The sequence below is a fragment of the Glycine max genome, chromosome 2, assembly GCF_000004515.6.
Source record: "Glycine max cultivar Williams 82 chromosome 2, Glycine_max_v4.0, whole genome shotgun sequence".
Taxonomy (NCBI): domain Eukaryota; kingdom Viridiplantae; phylum Streptophyta; class Magnoliopsida; order Fabales; family Fabaceae; genus Glycine; species Glycine max.
Window position 1 is genome coordinate 45356000 of NC_016089.4, and position 21523 is coordinate 45377522.

The 21523-nt window shown below is 32.8% G+C and overlaps 4 protein-coding genes across 7 annotated transcripts; all 4 read left to right on the forward strand.

The window, feature by feature from the left end:
- The first annotated feature begins 552 nt into the window (after positions 1-552).
- Positions 553-5879, forward strand: LOC100800735 (receptor-like cytoplasmic kinase 176). Of its 2 annotated transcripts, none has more exons than XM_003519296.5 (6): positions 553-1012; positions 2427-2743; positions 2956-3091; positions 3189-3331; positions 3406-3529; positions 5313-5879. In XM_003519296.5, the coding sequence occupies exons 1-6, from the start codon at positions 961-963 to the stop codon at positions 5717-5719; spliced, it is 1179 nt and encodes a 392-aa protein (XP_003519344.1). In that variant the 5' UTR covers positions 553-960; the 3' UTR covers positions 5720-5879. The 2 variants fall into 2 exon arrangements, with proteins under 2 accessions (XP_003519344.1, XP_040864698.1); XM_041008764.1 differs by lacking the exon at positions 553-1012 and adding an exon at positions 1518-1537.
- Positions 5880-6926: 1047 nt separating this feature from the next.
- Positions 6927-11184, forward strand: LOC100801657 (probable dual-specificity RNA methyltransferase RlmN). Its single transcript, XM_003519298.5, has 10 exons — positions 6927-7236; positions 7314-7389; positions 7858-7955; positions 8271-8372; positions 8529-8615; positions 8883-8999; positions 9377-9480; positions 10173-10312; positions 10413-10549; positions 10656-11184. Exons 1-10 carry the CDS (start codon positions 7045-7047, stop codon positions 10851-10853), a joined length of 1251 nt encoding a protein of 416 aa, XP_003519346.1. The 5' UTR covers positions 6927-7044; the 3' UTR covers positions 10854-11184.
- Positions 11185-12486: 1302 nt separating this feature from the next.
- On the forward strand, positions 12487-16111 carry LOC100804294 (serine/arginine-rich SC35-like splicing factor SCL30). Of its 3 annotated transcripts, none has more exons than XM_003518334.4 (8): positions 12487-12799; positions 12932-13193; positions 14129-14296; positions 14409-14449; positions 15348-15426; positions 15502-15681; positions 15783-15892; positions 15982-16111. In XM_003518334.4, exons 2-7 carry the CDS (start codon positions 12940-12942, stop codon positions 15889-15891), a joined length of 831 nt encoding a protein of 276 aa, XP_003518382.1. In that variant the 5' UTR covers positions 12487-12799; positions 12932-12939; the 3' UTR covers position 15892; positions 15982-16111. The 3 variants fall into 3 exon arrangements, with proteins under 3 accessions (XP_003518382.1, XP_040864704.1, XP_040864706.1); XM_041008770.1 differs by having other exon boundaries at positions 12698-12799; positions 12913-13193; XM_041008772.1 differs by having other exon boundaries at positions 12700-12799; positions 12938-13193.
- A 2175-nt stretch (positions 16112-18286) lies between these two features.
- LOC100500493 (uncharacterized) lies at positions 18287-21128 on the forward strand. The gene is made up of 5 exons (NM_001248222.2): positions 18287-18453; positions 18805-18870; positions 20094-20232; positions 20508-20643; positions 20825-21128. The coding sequence occupies exons 1-5, from the start codon at positions 18387-18389 to the stop codon at positions 20876-20878; spliced, it is 462 nt and encodes a 153-aa protein (NP_001235151.1). The 5' UTR covers positions 18287-18386; the 3' UTR covers positions 20879-21128.
- The last annotated feature ends 395 nt before the right edge of the window (positions 21129-21523 follow it).

The window sequence follows — 21523 nt, forward strand, 5'->3', positions numbered from 1 at the left end:
TTAAAATTATCGTCAAACTGACATCATACATAATTGAATTTAATTTTATCTGTTTATACAAAATTTTATTCATACATATGATTAAAAATTGAAACCTTGTATTATATTTACGGATCTTAATTATTTATTAATCGTACCCTTCAAAAAAAATTATCTATTAACCGTTGTAGTTGGAAGGTTAAATAAATTTTACTACTCCGTGGTCATGAAAGAGTAAAATTATAAGAAAGAATATAATTAATATATTATAAAGAGTATATTTTTGTGTAATGAGTTCAATTTAATTGATTAAACATGTTAATTATATATAAATTATTATAAATTTTTTAATATGAAAAAAATTAAATAATTTAAGACTATTACATCATTTATGATCTTAATAATAAAATATCATAAATATACTTATTAAATTAAATATATACTCTCTAATTATTTAACATCAATGAATTGTGTTACATATAAATTAAAAAAAAAATGTAGATGACATCATGGATTCAGGGTCCACTTGCTATAATCTAAGTATCTAATCAACCTCAGGCATCAGGTCAACCCAGTTGTGGTTTTCTTTTGTCCTCCTTTCTCTCTCTCTCTTTCTCTCCAAGGTCAAAAGTCAAAAGCATGAAACTTCCAAGATCACCCACAAGGCATTCACGTTCACACACAGAAATGACAGACTACAAAAGAAACAAGCTAGTCCTTTGGAACTGGAAGCCAGCTTTTTGCATTGAATAGGGCGGTTAAAAACCGCGGTTGACAGCTATAACCTTTCATGTGGAAATAGCGTTCCTTTCACACTTGCGTTCTTGTTTTCTTTCTCCTTTTCACGGGCTTTCTCTTCTTTTCCTCTGGCTTCATCATCATCTCTCTATCTGCACCCCTTTTGAGAACTTCAACTTGTTACTTAATTACTCTACTCTCCCCTTTCTAGCTTCTGTGTTCTTCTTCTTCGGTTCTCTCTTCATGGGGTGCTGCTTAAGTGCCAGGATCAAAGCTGAGAGCCCTCCACGCAATGGTAATTACCATTCTTGCATGTGGTCCTTTTAGTCTTTTCTGCCTACCCTTTTGATTCAATCCTTCAACTTTTGATTTTGATCGGTTTGTTTTGATTTCTATGCAGTTTTAATGCCATAAATAACTATTTTGTTTGTGTTTTTGTTGTTTTTTTTTCAATAAAATATGGGGGGTGGCTACTATGAAACATAGGTGTTAGTTTTGGCAGCTTCATGTGCCAAACAGGAAAGCAATTTATGGGAAAAAAAATTTCTGTCTGTTTTTGAAATATGATTCACAAATCACAAAGGAAACTTGCTTTAATTGATTATGTTGTGCTTGTTTGGTTGTTTTGCGGAAATAGTAAAAAAAACTGGATGATGTCATTTGTTTATTTGGGAACGTTGAATGAGCCAACACTTGTGTTAGGATTTTTTTTCCACTGTCTTCAATTTAATCTTGCTTTGTTTCAATTGTTAAGATGAAACCTGAGATGAGACTTGGAATTTCAAACCTTCAAGTTTACGGAATTTCTGAAAGGATGAAGGTTGCCCCTCAGTTATATACTATATCTTGGTTTTATTTTTAGTTGATTTTATTTTTAGTTGATGGGGAAACTTGGATTTTTCCAATACACCTCCTCACCTTTAGCACTTTTGGGCTTAGAACGTGAGTTTAGGCCTAACTCAATTCCAAAAGTTCAAGGGATGAAGGTTGCCCTCACTTATATATTCTACCTTGGTTTTACTTTTAGCTGATGTGAAATTTTTTTTCAATTCACTCTCTCACGCCTAACATCTCTTGGGCTTGGTGCATGAATAACATGATGAGTGACTCTTTGAATTAATATTGAGTATGCTTTGATATCATCTTAAAATGTGAGTTTGGGTTTAACTCAAGCCCAAAAGCTAGCTTTTGAGGTTGAGTGAGACCCAAACTCATATTCTAAGATAAATAAAACTAAGATATAGTATATAAGTGAGGGACAACTCTCATCCCTTGAGCTAACTTTTTGGGGTTGAGTCAGGCCTAAACTTACTTTTTAAAAATCTAAGATGATATGAGAGCATATCCATGATTAATTCAAACGAGTTACCCACCATGTTATCCACGCACCAAACCGAAAAAGTGTTGGGCGTGAAGGGATGTATTGAGAAAAACTCAAGTCTCACATCGGTTAAAGATAAAGATAAGTTAGAGTATATAAGTAAGGGACAACCCTCACCCCTTGAGCTAGCTGTTGGGGTTGAGTTAGGCTTAAACTTACATATTAAAGATACTAAGAAGTGCACAGTGTAATTGGTAGAAATATTGTTGTCTTCTCTCTTTACTATGACTCTGATCTTTCTATTCAAGCATAAGCTGAGTTTGTATTTTGATTAGAATGCTTATATATGGCCTGAAAAATGGACTCGGGTTTCTTTTGATGTGTGCAGGTTTGAGTTCAAAGGATGGTAACAAGGAAGAAGATGGCTTAAGCAGCAAGGCCTCAACTCCCTCTGTTCCTCCAACTCCGCGGACGGAGGGAGAGATCTTGAAGTCCTCAAACATGAAGAGCTTCAACTTCAGTGAGCTAAAAACTGCTACAAGAAACTTTCGTCCAGATAGTGTGGTGGGTGAAGGCGGGTTTGGTTGTGTTTTTAAGGGGTGGATTGATGAACAGACACTTGCACCAGTTAGACCAGGGACTGGCATGGTCATTGCTGTGAAGAGGCTTAACCAAGAAGGTCTTCAGGGACACAGTGAATGGTTGGTGAGTGTCACTTTGTAGGGCTTATTACAATTTGGAACTTTGCTTGAAGCCTCAGAATTTAAGATACAGTTCCATTTTGAAGCTTAGGAAAATATCAAATTAGTTTTAATGCGATTTCTTTGGGAGTTCCTCCTTTGGTGATATATGTAGCAAAAAGTTAATATTTTAGAAGATTTCTTCGGTTGGTGTAATTAATTAGCCTTGTGTTATAGACAGAAATCAATTACCTGGGGCAGCTGCGTCATCCTAATCTTGTGAAACTGATTGGTTACTGCTTAGAGGACGACCACCGGCTTTTGGTGTATGAGTTTTTGACCAAGGGAAGTTTGGATAATCATTTATTTAGGAGTAAGTTTTTTATTTTCCTCCTTGTTTATCTACAGTTTGACATTGTTTAGTTCCTTAGATGCCTCAAGATCTCAATAATGTAATCTTTTTGGAACAGGAGCTTCTTACTTTCAACCACTTTCTTGGAACATCCGTATGAAGGTTGCTCTTGATGCTGCTAAGGGTCTTGCATATCTTCATAGCGATGAAGCAAAAGTGATATATCGAGACTTCAAAGCTTCAAATATCTTACTTGATTCGGTAAGTAAATCTCATTTATCTAATATTTTACTAGTCATATTGGTTTTTCTAACATTCCTTTTTGTTGATGACAGAATTACAATGCAAAACTTTCTGATTTTGGCTTGGCAAAGGATGGACCAGCTGGTGATAAGAGCCATGTCTCTACAAGGGTAATGGGCACATATGGCTATGCTGCTCCTGAATATATGGCCACAGGTACCTAAGTTTGTGGAGTACTCAGCTTATGAACACTTTAGTTGGTCATACAAACTTCTATACATATCCTGCCTTCTAAATTATTGTGCACCAACCATATAATAGATTACCAGAAATAAGAAACCCTTATTAATTCTTTTTCAAGCCATGGTGGAGCTTTTTAGCTTCTTTTTTTTCCCTTCATTAACAAGCACTGCATCACATTTCATCTCACAAGCACATCTTGCATTTTTCTGGTTTAGAATTTGGGCCTAGAGGTTCTATGCTTCAAGGCTCTTTTTTGGTAACATCTGTCATTGGTTGACTCATTAAAAAAAGATATACCATCATCCAATGTAATTTAGTTTTTAGTGTAAATCAAGTCCTAAAAGCAACTAACTTGTTTTAAAGCTTAGCAGGGTGAAATTGACCTAGGGCATTTTGTTCTGCTAACAGAAATTCAGAGATCCCCCAAAGATACACTGACCATCCATTCACTTTCATAAACACCACATGAATATGATATGGGCATGAACACAGATGCAACAAGTCCTAAAAGCACAACAATGATAGAACGAATAAAACTAGTATTAATTGACATAAAACACAAGTATTAAATCAAAAGAGAGAATTGATGGTTGAAAGATGAGCATGAGTCATTATAAACTAAATAGAATGGTATAATTTATCTAAAGATAGTCTCATCTATGTTACTATTGAAGTTTAAAACTTTAAAAGTAAAAAGAAAATTATAAAATGCAGTTAGAAGTATTCGAAGTGTCCATAAATTGAAATGAGTATGGCATGAAAACGATTATTATTTTGAAGTATTCAAAGTGTTTTGATTCTTTGACGTATTTTTGGAGTATCAGAATTGACTCGCAGGTCTTGTCATTTTGAAGTACTCAAAATGCAGTTAGAAGTATTCTAAGTGTACATAAAGTGTTTGACAAATATGTGTGTGGCAGGAGTATGCCACGAACAATTATTATTTTGAAGTATTCAAAGTGTTTTGAAGTATGAGAGTTGACTCCCAGTTCTTGTTATTTTGAAGTATTCAAAATGCAATTAGAAGTATTCTAAGTGTCCATAAAGTGTCTGATAAATACACATCTGACATGAATATACCATGGGCAAAATTATTATTTTGAATTATTCAAAGTGTTTTGAAGTATCAGAGTTGACTCCCAGTTGTTGTCATTTTGAAGTATTAGTGCAGTTAGAATTATTCAAAGTATCCACAAAATATCTAACAAATATGTCTACCACATGAGTATGACATGAACATGGTTATTATTTTGAAGTCTCCATGCTCATGTGTGTAGTCAATTTTTTTCACACATTAATGCAATCAACACATTTATAACCATTGGATAAAGAATGAACTGCTCAAATTTAGAATGCATGTTTTTTAAGTCTAATTTACTGAGATAAAACATGAGCAGTCCGATCTTTATCCTGACAGTTTTGAGTTGCTAAATGTGTGAATGTGTAGAAAAACATGTGAATGAACATTAACTTTGTGTGCTGTGTTGCCAGTCTTCATTTCATAAGGTCTCTAATATTATGTTTGGATAACACATAATTAATTCTAGTCTACAAAATCAAGGTGATACCACGAAAAAATAGAAGCAACTATTTGCTGCTAAATTTAATTGATTTTTTTTTCTCACCATGAATCTATTCGAAACACACTATAAGACATAGCTAAAACAGCTTGCCAAATCATGCTATATATTTGAAGTCTCTTTTAAGTGATTACATAGAATCAGAGTTGATTCCTAGTTACTGTCTTTTTGTGAAGGTCACTTGACAAAGAAGAGTGATGTATACAGCTTCGGGGTTGTTCTGCTGGAAATTATGTCTGGCAAACGAGCACTTGACAGCAACAGGCCAAGTGGGGAGCACAATTTAATTGAATGGGCCAAACCTTACCTCAGCAGCAAGCGCAGGATCTTCCAAGTCATGGATGCTCGCATAGAAGGCCAATACATGTTGCGCGAAGCAATGAAAGTAGCCACTCTTGCCATTCAATGCCTATCTGTGGAACCAAGATTTAGACCAAAGATGGATGAAGTGGTGAGAGCATTGGAGGAACTTCAGGATTCTGATGACAGAGTCGGAGGGGTGGGAAGCTCTCGTGATCAAACTACTAGAAGGAGTGGCCCTAGACAACATAGAGGTAGACAACATGAAACAACAAGGAAGTGAAAAGTGAATGTTGATTTCATGTTGTGAACATGATTTTGCTCCAGTTGCTATTTTGTATGTATGTATGCATATCATGATGAACTTAAGCATTGCTTGCTTAAGATGTCTGATTGCTGTACAGTTGTTGTTGATTGAGCAATAATATTGAAATCTTCATTTCTTTCTTCCTTCCAATACTTCTCTTCCCTTTCCACCTTTCTATCATTATAAAAATAAATAAAACTTTATACTCATTAAATACGAGTATGTTGTGTCATCCTTGTTAATGTGAGGTGATATAAGATGAATACATCATCCTATTTATTTATATGATGTGGTGATAAGATGAATTTTTATGAATGTCTCTGTAAAAGTTATATACATTGACATTATATAAATTTAAATTAAACTATTAAAAGGAGACATGTGACAAAATTACAATGAAGATTGTATCAATACGCACACTCACACTGCAATATTGCTGGTTCTATCTTTTCTTTTGTTTGAGGGAATGTTGGAGTTCTTTGTTACGGATGATGGGTTTGACTGTTGAGGAAATTTAATTTTGAAGTTTCAAACTAAAAGTTTGATTAAAATTTTGCAAAAAGTATTTGGGTGTTCAAGAAAGAAGAAAATGAGAAAAAATTACAGGTTGGTCTTTCTTATTAATAAAACCAACAAATTATCATGTTGAAAGATAATTAAAATTAACTTTTTTTACGGTTAAAATTAAAATACTTAACATAGAGAATAAAAAAGAAAAAGAAAAATATTAAATATTATACCTGGCATTTATGTCTAATAATAATAATAATAAAATAATTTTTAACTTGGTTCACTTGTTTCTTCTAAGTTTTTATTATAATTTATAAAGAACTAAAATGAAAATTATTTATCATATTACGTATATAATGTTTATTTCCACTCTCATATATCTATCATCACTATTATATAAGATTTTTAAAAAAATTATATTATTAATTTGATTAACAAAGATGAAAATATTATTTTAGAACATTTTAAAATGACAAAACACCAGCTTAGTTTTTAGACTCTGTCACTATGTTTAGATTAAAATTGAGAAAATACTTTTACAAATTTTATCACACAATTGTAAATTTCAGTGTACAAAGCAGAGAAGAAAAAAATATGTTGCTTTAGAAGTACCCAATTAAAATCAAATTTTTTATTTTTTCCACCTGCATCACCTTATTATTATTATGTTTTTTTTTTTTAAAAAAAAAAAGAGACAGGGAAAGGGTTTAAGCGGAAGGGGTTTGGTTTTGTTCATTATCTTCTTCTTCTGATGCGAAAGTGAAGACTGAAGAGAAGGTAAGATCAATCCAATGCTGGCGCTACTTCAGAACTGCTCCATGCCCCTCGCACGTGCGGTACGCCTACCACCTCGCACGCACGTGCGACCTTGTTTCACTGCCGTGGGCTACGCATCCATTTCCCCACGTGCCAACTCCCAGTCTCAGGTTCTCCTCGGCTTGTCCGACAAGGAACTGCAACAACTTGCCCTTGACCTCGGTCAGGTAGTTTTTTCATCTTTTCCCATTCAATTCGACCCAAAGAGAGATATAATTCAAATTTCTCGTTTTTTTCTTCTCAGGCAACATATAGGGGCAAACAACTTCATCATTTTTTATACCAGAGGAAGCTCAGAGAAATTCAGGATTTCACTCAGTGTGGGTTTATTTCTTTTACTATTTTTTTTTGTATTTATATTTCATTCCCTTTAATTTACTTGGTTGAGACTTAACAATAATCTATTTGAAAAAATATTTTTCTTATATAAATTAATTTATCTATCAAATTAAAAGTGATTTAAAACTTAACATATACCAACATGTCTTTAATTTGAGTAGATTGGAACTCAGATATTTAATATGGTAAAAGTATATATTTACTATGAGAATAATAAAATTTAACTCTTGAATTATTATTTTAAAATATATTTTGTATAGCCTCCCGTTCTTTGAAGTTTCAAGCCCTTCAAATTTCAAAACAAAATCCTTAAACAGAGGGGGGGGGGGGGGGGGGGGGGTTGGATAGCATTATATAGTATTGTAAAGGAACTTCAATAAAATGAGCCCCCCTGTAAACCATAACGTGGTTCCGTCCCTGATTGCATTATGGTTTTTCTTGAATTGCAGTGCCTCAGGGATTTAGGAATACTCTAGAGGAAGCTGGATGGAAGGTGGGGCGCTCTCCTATTTTCGAAACTGTAACTGCAGCTGATGGAACTGTTAAGGTAAATTGTATAATCATAATTTGACAAGACGTTTTAAATTGTGGTTGTGGCTTGGTTGTTATTTATTTTGATGGTTTCTTGTTGTTTTAGTGGCCATCTTATGTTTTAAGATGTCCACATGAAAATGCAATGTTGATTATGTGGTTGAGTTTTGAATTATTTTGGCAATGGTTTGAGTGTTTTTTTCTTTCTTTCTTTTGGTGTTATACTTGGCACTTTCAAAAAAGTAAGATATTGACTTGCTCTTTAAGGAATGTGATTGTGGGTGTTTCCTTGGTTTCTTACTCTTCTTTGGGTTGTCATTTGATTTTGCAGTTGTTGTTGAAGTTGGAGGACAATAGATTGATTGAAACTGTTGGCATTCCAGTTATGGTTGATAAAGGCTTGACTCGCCTCACAGCATGTGTCTCATCACAGGTGTTTCGCTGGTTCCTGAACCATTAAATGATTATCTGTTGTTTTCGCTCTTTGCGGGAGTATTTGTATGGTTGATCTGGAAACTAATTTTTGTTTATGTGAAAATTTGTTCTGATGTTTCCATTGTTTTGTTATCACCATTTGTTTGGATATTAGGTTGGTTGCCCTTTACGCTGCTCTTTTTGTGCCACTGGAAAAGGGGGGTTTTCAAGGAATCTTCAGAGACATGAAATAGTTGAACAGGTCTGTGTCATATCTCATCTCATCCATGTTTGTCCATTAAAGCAGTTTGATGTTAGATTACCTGCATGGTTGATGAGATAGTCAGATAGATTCCTAGGTCTTCTTAGATTAATTTAAGAAAATAAAGAGAAGAGAAAGGAAAAAGAATGTAAAAAGTAAAGATAAGAGGCTTTGGATCATTATCATTGTGTTTAGGATTGTAAAAATTCTGAAACAAGCTTAGCTTTGTTTACTGCAAGACGGATAAAATTCATCTTATGTGAACAGGTCTTGGCCATTGAGGAGGTCTTCAAGAATAGGGTGACAAATGTAGTGTTTATGGGAATGGGTGAACCAATGTTAAACCTGAAGGCAGTACTTGAAGCACACCATTGCTTGAATAAGGTGAACAAATGACTGTGATATGTGACATTATTTCCTTCCAAATGCTTACTTTTGAGTTGCAACGGTATTCTATGAGATTGAGATATCAAACTTTCATGTAATATATTATATGAAGAACAAGGAGTGTTGTTTCAAGACTTTCCAAACTTACTTTATGCCACATGGGATGTGGAATGCATATGTAACTTATCTTCAATATAAGTGCATACATGCAATAAAATTATATACATACATTGCTCTCCTTCAAAACCTGAAGAAATCATTGTGTCTGCATAATGTTTGTCCTTATTTCATTTTCTGCATTTCATTCTATTGCGATTAAGTATTATAATAAGTTTTGTCTGTAAGTATGCTTATGTAGAATGTGTTTCTTGTAGGATGTGCAAATTGGGCAAAGAATGATAACCATCTCCACTGTGGGCGTTCCAAATACAATAAAGAAACTTGCTTCTCACAAACTTCAATCTACTTTAGCTGTGAGGTAAATTACCTTTGATACGAATGAAATTTCGACTTGCCATTAATTTGAATCTTCATGTTAAGGTAGATGTAAGGTGGCAAAATGGCATTTGCACCAGTATTTAGACCTTTGGGCTGCCAGCCAGCCACAGTAGCTGGCACCCTATATGATTATAATGTGCTGCAGTTCTTTTCTTTTGTTTGAGAGGCGAAGGTGATGTGTCAGGTTCATTTTGACAAAACAAATTTAAATTACCTCATGTCCCTGGTGAAGAAATTTCTAGTTCTGCATCTTGAATTTTCATATTATTAGGTGTTAATCAATGCAACTTCATAACTTCTTCAAGTTGGGGATAAAATTTAAACTTTCATCAGCCTGTGTATCTTTTGTTCCATTGCCTTGTAATTTTCTCCAGAACCTAAATTTCTATTAAGTCAGTTGAAGATATAAACCTTAAAATAGAATTGATCTTTTTATCATCCCCTTTTTTTAGTAGAATGTTTGATAATCTCTTGCTAATTGATCTCTCTCCCACCTGGTTCAAAATACATAAATAAATAAATAAATTCCTTGCCAATGATTTTGGATTTGTGGCTGCAGAGTATAGCATTATTTGGTTCCTGTGTATAATTTCAGATAGCTTTTTAATGGATTCTTTCAGATGCATATATGCATATTATAGTATGTGAGTTTTCTTTTGTACTTTGCATCAGCTTACATGCTCCTAACCAGAAACTTAGGGAGACAATTGTTCCAAGTGCAAAATCCTACCCATTGGATGCACTTATGAGTGACTGCAGAGAATACTTTCAGCAAACTAGTAGGCGGGTTTCCTTTGAATATGCACTTTTAGGTATTGAAAGTTCCAATATATACTATTTCCTTTTCATACAAAAAGTTTGGTGGAATCCTTATAATGCACATGGCACTTTCTTGGCATTATGTTTGAGCAGCTGGAGTGAATGACTCAGTAAACCATGCATTAGAGCTTGCTGAATTACTCCATCGATCGGGCAGCGGATATCACGTCAACTTGATACCTTTCAATCCAATAGAAGGCTCCGAGTATCAGCGTCCTTCCAAGAGAGCAGTATGTTGACTTTCTTTTCTTTTGTTCATTTAAAACAAGATTTAGTTCATGACTTGAGTGATCTTTGTAACTTTTGATGTTTAATCCAAAGTTCCTCGTTTGGTAGGTGCTTGCATTTTCTGGTGCTTTGGAGTCCTCTAAAATAACTGTTAGTGTACGTCAAACCAGAGGACTGGATGCAAATGCAGCTTGTGGTCAGCTACGGAATAAGTTCCAGAAAACTCCTGTAGTCACCGACCCTTTTGATCTTGCAGTCACAGACACTTCTATGCCATACAATAACAAGTTTGCAGTAAGCAGTTGATGAGCCAAAGATGAGCATGTATCTATTACCAGTTGTGGAGTGATAAAGGTGTTTACTGTTGCTGCATCAGTTGTAATATCAACTTGCCATCTGAGAAATTGTGGACAGACACCTATTTGCTTGTTGTCAATTTTGCTGGACCATGCAGGCCTGAGAGCCTACAGTAGGGGTTAGGCCTATACTAAGTGATTAGGGGTCAAGTGGTAGAGATTTTCTTATGGTTTGGACCTCTTTTGCTTGGTATATACTGTTGTTGCAACTATTGATCCCAGCTTGTAAAAATCCTACTGTTTACACTTTGTAAAATACTATGTCAATCAATTAGAAATCACCACACATGGTATTTAAATTTATTATTATTACAAAAGTCAACAATCTTACTAATAATAATTCATAATTGAATAATAATATAATTTTTTTTTCATAGTTAATTGAATTTCTGTTTTTATTATTATTGTGAAAACCTACATGATTTTAGTTTGATTTGGTAAGTTGAGTGGAATACATCTTGAGATTAAAAATTTAAATTATCATCTTTTTTTAAAGCGAAATAATTTCCATGCGTACTCTATTTACTAAAGTCGAAAGTCTTTCTAATTTTGTTATACATGTCTTGATTTGCTTTTGTATTAAATCAACACATATTTTTCTTTAATTAATATTTAAATTCTTTCAATTAATAACTGACATAATTAGATTTTAAGAATCATCACAAAAAAATGTATTAATTTAAATTTTAGGATTTTCTTAAAAATCTATGGCTTTTTAAAGATATTTTTATTTTAATTTGTCTTTTGTTGCTAATTGTTAATAAATTAATAGTATACCAATTAAATTAATCTTTTTGAATTATTTTAATTTCATTTTCAATATTTTATATTAAGAAAATATTTGGGTATATTAAAAATTTAAATCAAATCATAAATGTTAAAATATCCCTCCTATCAAGGGATTCAATTTTTTTGTACCTTTTTTTTTACCTAATTCCAAACCTTATCGATCATAATTTATAGAGAACGTGCTAATATATTGTACAATTTTTTTAACGTTAACAATTATCTTGTATCTGGTATATTTGATCCGATTAAAAGAAGGATTTTTAAAAAAAATAAAAATCAGAATCATTATTTTTAAAAGGATTTAATGTGAAATTGACTTGGATTTGCAAATTATTTCCGTTAAATCAGAATCTGTTACATTGGATTCACAATTTATTCCCATAAATCAAATTAATAACAAATATTTTTTTTACGGAATAACAAATATAACTTATTGCCTTAAATAAAATCTATTTTGACTATTATTATTATTTGTATTATTTTAAATTAACTAGTTCCAAAAATAAACTTAATACTACGTGTTGATAATCATTTTTTGTCATATTATCTGATTAAAATTTACACCAAATATGATTTATAAGAACATCTAATAGAAATTAAATTAAATTTACATAAAAATATGTATAAAAATTACAAAATATTACTTAAGAAAAAAAAGTTATAAAATCACATGATTAAAAAATGTATTCATTAAATGTATTTTTTTAAAATTTGTAAAAAAAGAAGAAGATAAATTGATAGAAATTAAGAATAAATTAAACGATAAAATCTGTGATAGGTGTTATCCGAAGTTTGTGAAACAATGTTATTTTGTCATGTGAATTCCAAACCTGTCGTTGGATTCCTTAATTTATAAATATAGATTATTATAGATTTAAATTACTACTAATATATTTTCAAATTTACTAATTTTCAAGCAGGTTTATGTTCTAATTAGCACGTGAGAAACAAATAAAATACTATACGAATAAACAAATGATTATTTAAACAAGAAGACTAAAGGGTGAGTTGAGTTGGTCTTGATCCTAGCTAGGGTTTAAAAGCAGCTTGCTCTCCGTAGACAACGAATCAAAGTCTTCTTCTTCTTCTTTCTATTCCTCACTCAAGGTAAAATCACTTTCTTATTCTCAATTTCTCAATGTTATTGCGTGCTTTTCCGATAACAATCTTTGAAAAGGATTTAATTAAACGCGTTCCAATTTGCCTATGATTATTCTTAGTTCTTTCATTGTTCGTTAGGGTTAGGGATGCGTCGGAACAGCCCTGCATACTACAGTCCTCCGCGGCGAGGATACGGCGGTGGTGGCCGAGGAGGAGGAGGAGGAGGAGGAGGAGGAGGGTCCGGCAGGAGGGGGTTCGGTGGAGGCAGGCGCAGGGACAGCAATGGGAGCCTCTTGGTTCGTAACATTCCCCTCGATTGCAGACCCGAGGAGCTTCGCGTCCCTTTCGAGCGATTTGGACCTGTTCGTGACGTTTACATACCCAAGGATTATTACTCTGGGTGAGTCACTCACTCATCTCAATTAAGAGTTTTTTTAGAACAACTAGGGTTTATTACAAATTAAGAGTTGTTTAGAGAAAGGTTGTGCTTTTTTTTTCAAACTGAAGGGAGGTTGTTGAGTAGTTGATTGTTTCAGGGTGTCGAAGCGCTGCTGGGTGCAGATGTTAGCCTTGATTTTGATTTAGGTCATGTTTGGATAAACTTCTCAACAATCACTTTAACGAGAAGAAAATAAGAAGATGAAATGAAATAAGCTTATGTGTAAGTTAAAATCAGCTTTTGGAGAAGCTAAACAAGAGAGCTAACTTATGAAGAAGTTTATTTCATTTTTTTTTCTTTTTATTTTTTTCTCTTATAAGTGCTTATGAGAAGTTTAACCAAATAGACCTAAGTGTTTTTTTTTCTTAAATTTTGGATTGTTGAATTGATCTTGGACTGGTTTGTCAGGGGGTATGTTTGTTTGAAATTGTTCAAGTTAAAACAAGACCAAGCCCCAAGTTTGAAGAGGAGATCTACTCACTCTTTTAACAAATTGGTCCTCAAGTTTGTTAGTTCATACTTCAAACCAAGAGAAATTATATAATTAAACAACACAATGAATGCAAGATTGGTTGGTTGGTTCTTGTCCCAATTGAAGGCTTCGTGAGGAGGTTTTTTTAGTTTGTGGTTGTGAGAGCTTTGTGCTCAAGTGCTTCTTGTAAGTACAACGAGAGAGTGTTGAAGAATTTTTGAAGTCTCTTCCATTTACTATTGAGTGCAAGTAAAGGAAAGGCCCGGTCACAACTAAGCTTTGGATTTTTAGAGGATTTAGTAAATTCAGCCACCACTGCTGTGTGCATGTTTCAAGTGTGTAAAGAAAGCATATTCTACAATCTGTCTCTGCCAATGTTTTTCTAGTAGTGTTGGAATGAAGCTTCACTTTTTTCCTCATACAGAGAACCTCGAGGCTTTGCCTTTGTGCAGTTTGTGGATCCTTATGATGCCTCAGAGGCACAGTACCATATGAACAGACAGATTTTTGCTGGAAGGGAAATATCTGTAGTTGTGGCTGAAGAGACGAGAAAAAGACCAGAGGAGATGCGCCACAGGACTAGTAGGTTAAGGTATTTCTTTTGCTTTTTCATCCGTGTCTGCTCCAATCATGTGATGGAATACAAAACTTTTAGTTTAACTGTTTCCCTTTAAATATATTTATATTGGTTTTTCATTTTACAGAGGACCAGCGGGCTATGGAGGGCAAAGGTCTTCTCGTTACGGTAATGTCAATTTTAAAATATATAACCGTGTTAGATTTAAAGTTCCGTTCCACCTGCAATTGTAATGCATTTTTTTCTTCTGTCACATCAGAACTTCTATTCTTGTTGGTTGAATATGAGAATGAAATTATAGTTTGAGGGATGGCTATTTTCTTATCTGATTGAATTGATAATCTGATCATCTTTGTTTTGCTGATTAGCATCAGATATCTTCAAAAGATTGTTCCTTTGTCCTGATTCTGTATGGTTCCGATAATGAATCTAAAGTCTAGATTATTTCTTATTTTAGTCGGAGTTAGCTTCAGTGGATTTAAGCCCTATATTTTTAATGTGTTTTTTTGTAGTTCTGTAGCAAGACTTAGTACCCTTAAGTTCTATTGTCATATTGATTGCTCCAGTTATTAATTGTGAGGATTTCTGAGCCTATATGAAAAATTCCTGTCTTTAATTTAATTTACATGCTGGGTTTAGTTAGCTTACTGAAAACCATTTTAATGAGTTGAAGACTGTCCTTGCTCGAGTTCTGGATCCCATCAATGATTGTTATGATGGGGATCCAGACAGTGCTAACTTGCCAAGGTGTTGATGGCCGGCAGCCAATTTTTCATAATGCTAGTTTTCTAGTAGCACTGGTGGGAACCTTGCCTGAGGACATGCTTTTTTCATAATAATCTGCTTCCCATTCCCCTCAAATTTTGGTGAATCAAGGTTCCACTTTTTAATAATACCAATTTTCGTGCATCTTATTAAATTCAGAATAAATAATTAATTTGTTTCATCGGATGCTTTCATTTATTTGAAGAATTGTGCAATATTGAAATTTTGTTCTTCTGTTGGCCCAATGTGAAGTGGCACTGCTTTGCATTTCTTATCAAGACTAGTGGCTTTTGTTTATCAGGGCGTTCTCGATCTCGCTCAGTTACCAGATCACGCTCACCACCTTATCACTCTGGTTCTAGGAATCGATATCGCTCAAGGCATGTTTCTTTGAAGTGTCTTCATTTTATTGTCCATGGAAGCATGTAATAATGCTTTTAATTGGTCTTCACCAGGTCCTATTCGCCTGCTCCAAGACGGCAAAGTGATTACTCTGTTTCCCCTAGGAGGCAAGCTGAGCACCCCAGATCACCAAGAGGTCCTCCCAGGGAGAGGGATGGTGAACAGAAGCGTAGGTCTTATTCTCCTGCTTATGGCAATGGTATTGAACAGAATCAAAGCAATGGATATGCTGAGTGAGTTCATTAAATTTTGTGTGTACCTTCTTTACTTGACTGTGTCTGGTTTTTTTCCACTACTTGTGTGTTTACACTATGTATTATCATTCTGTGAAAAGGAAATCTATGTACAAGTCTGATGCTGATCGTGGTCAGTGGAAGTCGTCGAGATCACCACCTGGATCTAGATCAAGATCTGCTGAATTGTCACCAAGGCGTGGAAGATGAGGTAAAATGTTCAAGAGTAGGACTTTTTTATATTTGGAGATTGGTTTTTCTTTAGGTTTGATTTTGTTCTGATGGGTTTTCTTCGTGCAGGTTGCAGGTCGCTGGCAATGTGCTGTTAGGCTTCTGTACATTTCCTGTAACTTATCGTGACATTTGCAAAATCCTGTATTTTGCTTGAAGTTTGCGAATATGATGGATGAATGTATAATAATTGATTTGATGTGCGGGTTTTATATTTGGATATTTTGAACTTCTAGAACTTACCGTGAATGATGAATTGTTGAGTTTGTTTTATGACAATATGTTTTCAATTTGATTGCTGCTGTTGTATGAGCTTGTCACTAAGTACAAATTGCAAACTAAATAGTTATCTGGTCACAAAATTAAAATGCTACAATAAGAAGGAATTTGAAAGTGAAAGTTGCACCTTGTTTTCATAAACTTAAGTACATTTACCTGTGATTTATATTTAAATCAAAAGATTCGATTTTCTTTCTTACTTTATGCCTTTTGAATTTTACTTAAGGAGAATAAATATTATACTACAAGCTTCATGTGAAAACGTGGCATGAAATATAATTCTAAAGTAGTCAAGTTTTCATAAAATTCCTTAACAACCGGTTTGCAAGAAAGAAATGAAAATTTCTAACATTTTAAATAAGTGGTTAAGTAAACAAGTTAAAATAATCATTAATTAAAAAGTATTAATTTGGGGTAAAGACGGTTAAAATCTTTTGGAGACCAGAATTTTTTTGAATAAATTGGAGTTGCCTTACGTAATTCTTATTTAACTCTGAAGTTTATTAAAATCCGATAATAATTCAATCCCTAATAAAAATAAAAGGACAAAACTTATTATTTATTTCCTGGGTTTAAGCGAAATTTTAAGTTAATTGGAAAATAGCAACTCCAATTTATAATAACTATCCTTGAATAAACTGTGTCGTCGTGCTTATATGGCCGAAAGGTTAAAAAAATATTTTCAATGGAAGAATTTAATTTGTGTGCATCACTTTATTTTAGTGGTTTTCTGATTTTTTTCTTCATAAATTCAAGAATATTCATTAATTTTTATTTTAGAATCTAATTTTAATTTTTTAGTAACTCATCTTATTCCTTTACTCCCAAAATTTCACATTTTGACTTAAAAAATTGTTTTTAATTGATTTGTAATTATAGGCAGATATGCTTTTACAAGAACTCTATTTCATTTGTTCTAATGGTATTCTTTAAGTTGCTTTAACTTTAAGAATAAAGAATCTACGTATTGCCAAAAAAAAATAATTAAGAATTTACGTTAGTAACTATAATGGAGTTACTTGTTTTAATTTTTTTAAAACTGATATATTTTCTAGAAGTTCTTGCTTTATTTTTAAATTTTTTTGTTGTAATTGTGTAAGGAAATTATCAGGTACTATAAGTAAATTGAAGTAGTTTATGAAAATAAACTAAAAATTAATAAAATAAACTTGTCAAGCACACTCAATCTGTTGTTAGTTAACCTTGAATTTGAGTTGCTTTGTAATAATTGTTAATGAAGTTCTAAAAGATTTATACGTAGCAGTACATTATTGTGCTTTCCACCCAAAAAAAAGTACATTATTTTGCTTTCGTTAATTTTTCAATTGATAAAAGCGGGTTGTATATAATATATAACAAATTAATAAAATAATTCAAAAATGAAAACTAAATGAAAAGAATTCTAAATTTAATATCTTCAAAATAAAAAAACATAATATGTTTAAGTAATTATGATGATTAAATAAAATGTACTAAATATCAGAATTGTTATAATGTCATGTTGAATAGAATTAAAATGCTTAATATGAATTTTCAGAATATTAAAAATTGTCAAACTAAACATTTCCGCGTTATCTTGGGTTAACTCATATATAGCAGACCGTGTGATTATTCTACAACCCATCTTCATCTTCTAGAGCCAATTGAAAAAGTGGAATAACACAGAGTAGTTGTTCCTGTCATTTTCATTTTTCAGTTGAAACATTAATTTCTGTGTGACCGTGATCTGAGGTCATAAGAAGGTTTCTAGAAACGAAAAAAGAGGAACTTAGATGAAGTTAGTTTATGTTTTTGTTTTTTGACAAAAATTTTGTTTATGTTCTTGCTATCAAATTCTTAAACTAATTAGTTATAAATATATATATATATATATATATATATATATATATATATATATATATATATATATATATATATATAAAATTTTTATAACATATTTAAAATGGAAATTATTTAATGGTATTGTAAAATATAAATATGCTATTATTTGATTTGAGAAATTCCCAGAACATATTTGTCATTGTGTTTATTTATCTATTTTCTAATAAATTTTAATTAGGCCTTATACATTTCGTCCTCGTTTGTATCACAGACTGCTCATTTTGACTATTTAAGGTTTCTTTCTTCCTTCAATGTAAAACCAGGGAAGATTCTATTTCATTTCCTTGCCAACTTAGAGAGAGAGAGAGAGAGAGATGGCAATTGGGTTCATGGAGGTGCAGCTTGTGAAAGCAAAGGGTCTTCAAGAAACAGATATCTTTGGTACATTACATCTTTTGCTCAGATTTTTATGTTTACACACCATGCTCTTTTGATCAGATTTAAACTTTTTCTTATTCTAAAAATGGGATTTTTCAAAAAACATTCATTCGTCCATCATGTTTAATTCCCTGTTCAGCTTCTGATCTGAGTCATCTGACATCTCAACTCTCAATTCCTTGAGTCCAATTTGCTTAACTTAGATGGACTCAAGGCACTACCATGATGATTTTCATCTGCTTTCAGAACAATTTATTGAAATGATCAAATGCATGCATGTTTTAATACCTTTATGTTCTCTAATTCTTACAAGGTTCTGTTTATTGTTTGATGATCTGTTTTCTTTGTTGATAGCTCATATGGACCCGTATGTACTGTTACAATACAAAGGTCAAGAGCGCAAGAGCAGTGTAATTCATGGTTAGTTCTCTGTTCTATTGTTCATTTTCGTTGATTTTTGTGTTGCATGTGCTAAATTGTAGAACTTGACATGGAGGGATAGGTGAAAAAGAAACTTTTAATTGTCACCAATTACCACGAAAAGGAAACTTAACATCTGAATGGTGTTTCACATGTGACATGTCATTGATAGATATGATTTCTTAAACTGTTTTTTTCTTTTTCTTGAAGTACTAGGTTCACTAATGTTAATGTAGTTCATGATTAGCTGGACTTACGAGGTAAACTTCTCCAAACCAAAGTTGAATTACTTAAAGATAGTAGTTAATTTCCCCAAAAGAGAACAAGGATCATTTTGGAGAGATGTATATATTTGACACAAATATGGACTCAGTTTAAAATTCTTCTTTAAACTCTAGTTCATACAAGATATTGGATCCACTTGCCTAAACAGCAGATTCATACAAACTACCTCAAAACTTGTGATAAGCTTTTAGTGTTGTGTAAAATTACTGAAATATTTAATTCTGCTTGTGAGATTGCAAGAATGGAAAAAGGAAATATGAAGCAAGAAAATTGTTAGACTAAATCTACTGGACATGCAGTTCATCTGCAACTGGTATGCTGATGCAATCTGTTGTTTGTTTCCTTATTTTTATTATGAAGGAATTAAAAAAGTTGTTATTAGATGCTTAGAGCTTAAGAGTCTCACGCCAAAAGGCATCACTGGAGGGAATAAGAATTAAGAATTCTGTCAGAGATGGGGTTTGCTTTCCTTTACCCCCCTCTCCCTTCCCTTTGTGTGTATTTCACTATGGACCAAACTTAAATGCAGTTGCATAAGTGTTTTTAGTATTGTTCCCAAATCAGAGTTGGAGTTTCAATTTGATAATCTGTGTTGACCTTTAACGAAAACCTTTATAAGATAGATTACCAAGGTGAAACTTCAATTCTGATTGGAAAATGATAGTTAACACCTATGAAACTGTAACTAAGCTTTGTCCTTTTACTATTTCCTTTGTAGAAGGAGATGGCAAGCAAAGCAGAAAAGTTTGCTCTCTTCTTCCTTTTTTCAACTGCAATTTAAAATATCAAACAAACACATACATGCACCACTAAAATAAATAGTGGATATTATATTACTAGCCTTAAAGTAACATAAATGCTAATAAAAACTGAGATGAATTTTCAGTTTTTTGCCATTAATAAGGTTTATGGTTAGTTGACTTTATCTAATGATGCAGAGGGCGGCAGAAATCCCATATGGAATGAGAAATTTGTATTCAGAGTGGAATACCCTGGATCAGGTGATCAATACAAGCTCAACCTTAGAATCATGGACAAGGATGTATTTTCTGCAGATGACTTTGTCGGCCAGGCTACGTAAGTCTTCAATAGCTTCTTAAATTAAGTGCATTAGTCAAAGTGAGTTGCTCTTATTGACTAAGAGGAAAACTTTAGGTTCTAAAACTTTCATGCTAACATTTTGCTACGGATCTAATTAAGAATTTTGATTCCTTTTTATCCAATGAAGAAGGGTGGCACAAAATGCAAAATCAGGACACCCTTGCTTCCACTAGGATCATGAGAAAAATATCATCAAGCATATCCTTACTTTATTTCTTGTTCATGAAAAAGGGTCAATTTTCTGTATCCAGAATCTATGTGAAGGATTTATTGGCGGAAGGAGCAGAGAACGGATCAGCTGAGCTTCGTCCTCACAAGTATAGTGTGGTTCGAGCTGACCAGTCTTATTGTGGCGAAATTGAAGTCGGTATAACTTTCACCCGAAAGGTAACCTCTTATAGCTTGCTCATATCTCTTGTTATGCAAACAACTGCAAAGAATATAAGTTTTAGTTCATATGAAAAAACATGCTAGTTATGATGCACAATGATAAATTTGAAATGAAGCTAGTAAAAAGGTAGTATATGATATCTAAGAGTTTCTTTAATGTTGTTCTTGGAATTCACAGGAAGAGGAATACATTGAAGATGATGTTGGAGGATGGAAGGAAAGTTGCTTTTAGTTCAGTGTGCTTCAGATATGGAGTTTGGAATGTAACACGGTTACATGGAGACAACTCTTCTTAAGTCTTTTCTGTATGTAGTTGAATATGCATGGGATTTGAAATCCTTTCTAGTGTTTATGATGTGATGAAAACACTTGGCATTGTTATGACAGTTGTTAATGAGTTTAACCATACAATTTGTAATCAAAACTAATCATCACACAAGGAGGGAAAGTACATAATCATTACTTGGAAGTTTGGTCTGATTAAAACTGAGATTATCTTTTTCTGTTTCAGTTTCATTACCTTGAATCTTCCTTTGTCAAAATGCAATTAGGTAGCAATTTTTTCACAAGAAATGCTCCTTTTAGTGTTCTGTATTCTTGGGCCATTTTGAAAATATGGAATCACTTATCTACGTATGATTGAACTTTGAACTGGATTTGATCTAATTAAAAAAATTGTAATAATTCTTACTTTATAATTAATTATTTTGAGTACTTAACATTTTCAAATGCTAATAAATAGTTATTATATGCAAACAGATTTAAATTTTAGAACTTTATGTAAAATTATCAAATGATAACTAAGATATTTCTAATACATAATTATTATTGTATAAACTCTTCCTTTATTTTATGAAGGAAAGTGAAAGGAAAAAAG

What these genes read in the sequence shown, in the direction of transcription:
- LOC100804294 (XM_003518334.4), top strand. Translation starts at nt 12,940, where the DNA reads ATGCGTCGGAACAGCCCTGCATACTACAGTCCTCCGCGGCGAGGATAC. An exon ending in AGGAATCGATATCGCTCAAG is followed by an intron (nt 15,427 to 15,501) that starts GCATGTTTCTTT and finishes GGTCTTCACCAG; the next exon opens with GTCCTATTCGCCTGCTCCAA. An exon ending in CAAAGCAATGGATATGCTGA is followed by an intron (nt 15,682 to 15,782) that starts GTGAGTTCATTA and finishes TTCTGTGAAAAG; the next exon opens with GAAATCTATGTACAAGTCTG.
- LOC100801657 (XM_003519298.5), top strand. Translation starts at nt 7,045, where the DNA reads ATGCTGGCGCTACTTCAGAACTGCTCCATGCCCCTCGCACGTGCGGTA. An exon ending in TTGCCCTTGACCTCGGTCAG is followed by an intron (nt 7,237 to 7,313) that starts GTAGTTTTTTCA and finishes TTTTCTTCTCAG; the next exon opens with GCAACATATAGGGGCAAACA. An exon ending in CTTTGAATATGCACTTTTAG is followed by an intron (nt 10,313 to 10,412) that starts GTATTGAAAGTT and finishes ATGTTTGAGCAG; the next exon opens with CTGGAGTGAATGACTCAGTA.
- LOC100800735 (XM_003519296.5), top strand. Translation starts at nt 961, where the DNA reads ATGGGGTGCTGCTTAAGTGCCAGGATCAAAGCTGAGAGCCCTCCACGC. An exon ending in AGGGACACAGTGAATGGTTG is followed by an intron (nt 2,744 to 2,955) that starts GTGAGTGTCACT and finishes CTTGTGTTATAG; the next exon opens with ACAGAAATCAATTACCTGGG. An exon ending in CAAATATCTTACTTGATTCG is followed by an intron (nt 3,332 to 3,405) that starts GTAAGTAAATCT and finishes TGTTGATGACAG; the next exon opens with AATTACAATGCAAAACTTTC.
- LOC100500493 (NM_001248222.2), top strand. Translation starts at nt 18,387, where the DNA reads ATGGCAATTGGGTTCATGGAGGTGCAGCTTGTGAAAGCAAAGGGTCTT. An exon ending in TCAAGAAACAGATATCTTTG is followed by an intron (nt 18,454 to 18,804) that starts GTACATTACATC and finishes CTTTGTTGATAG; the next exon opens with CTCATATGGACCCGTATGTA. An exon ending in GTATAACTTTCACCCGAAAG is followed by an intron (nt 20,644 to 20,824) that starts GTAACCTCTTAT and finishes TGGAATTCACAG; the next exon opens with GAAGAGGAATACATTGAAGA.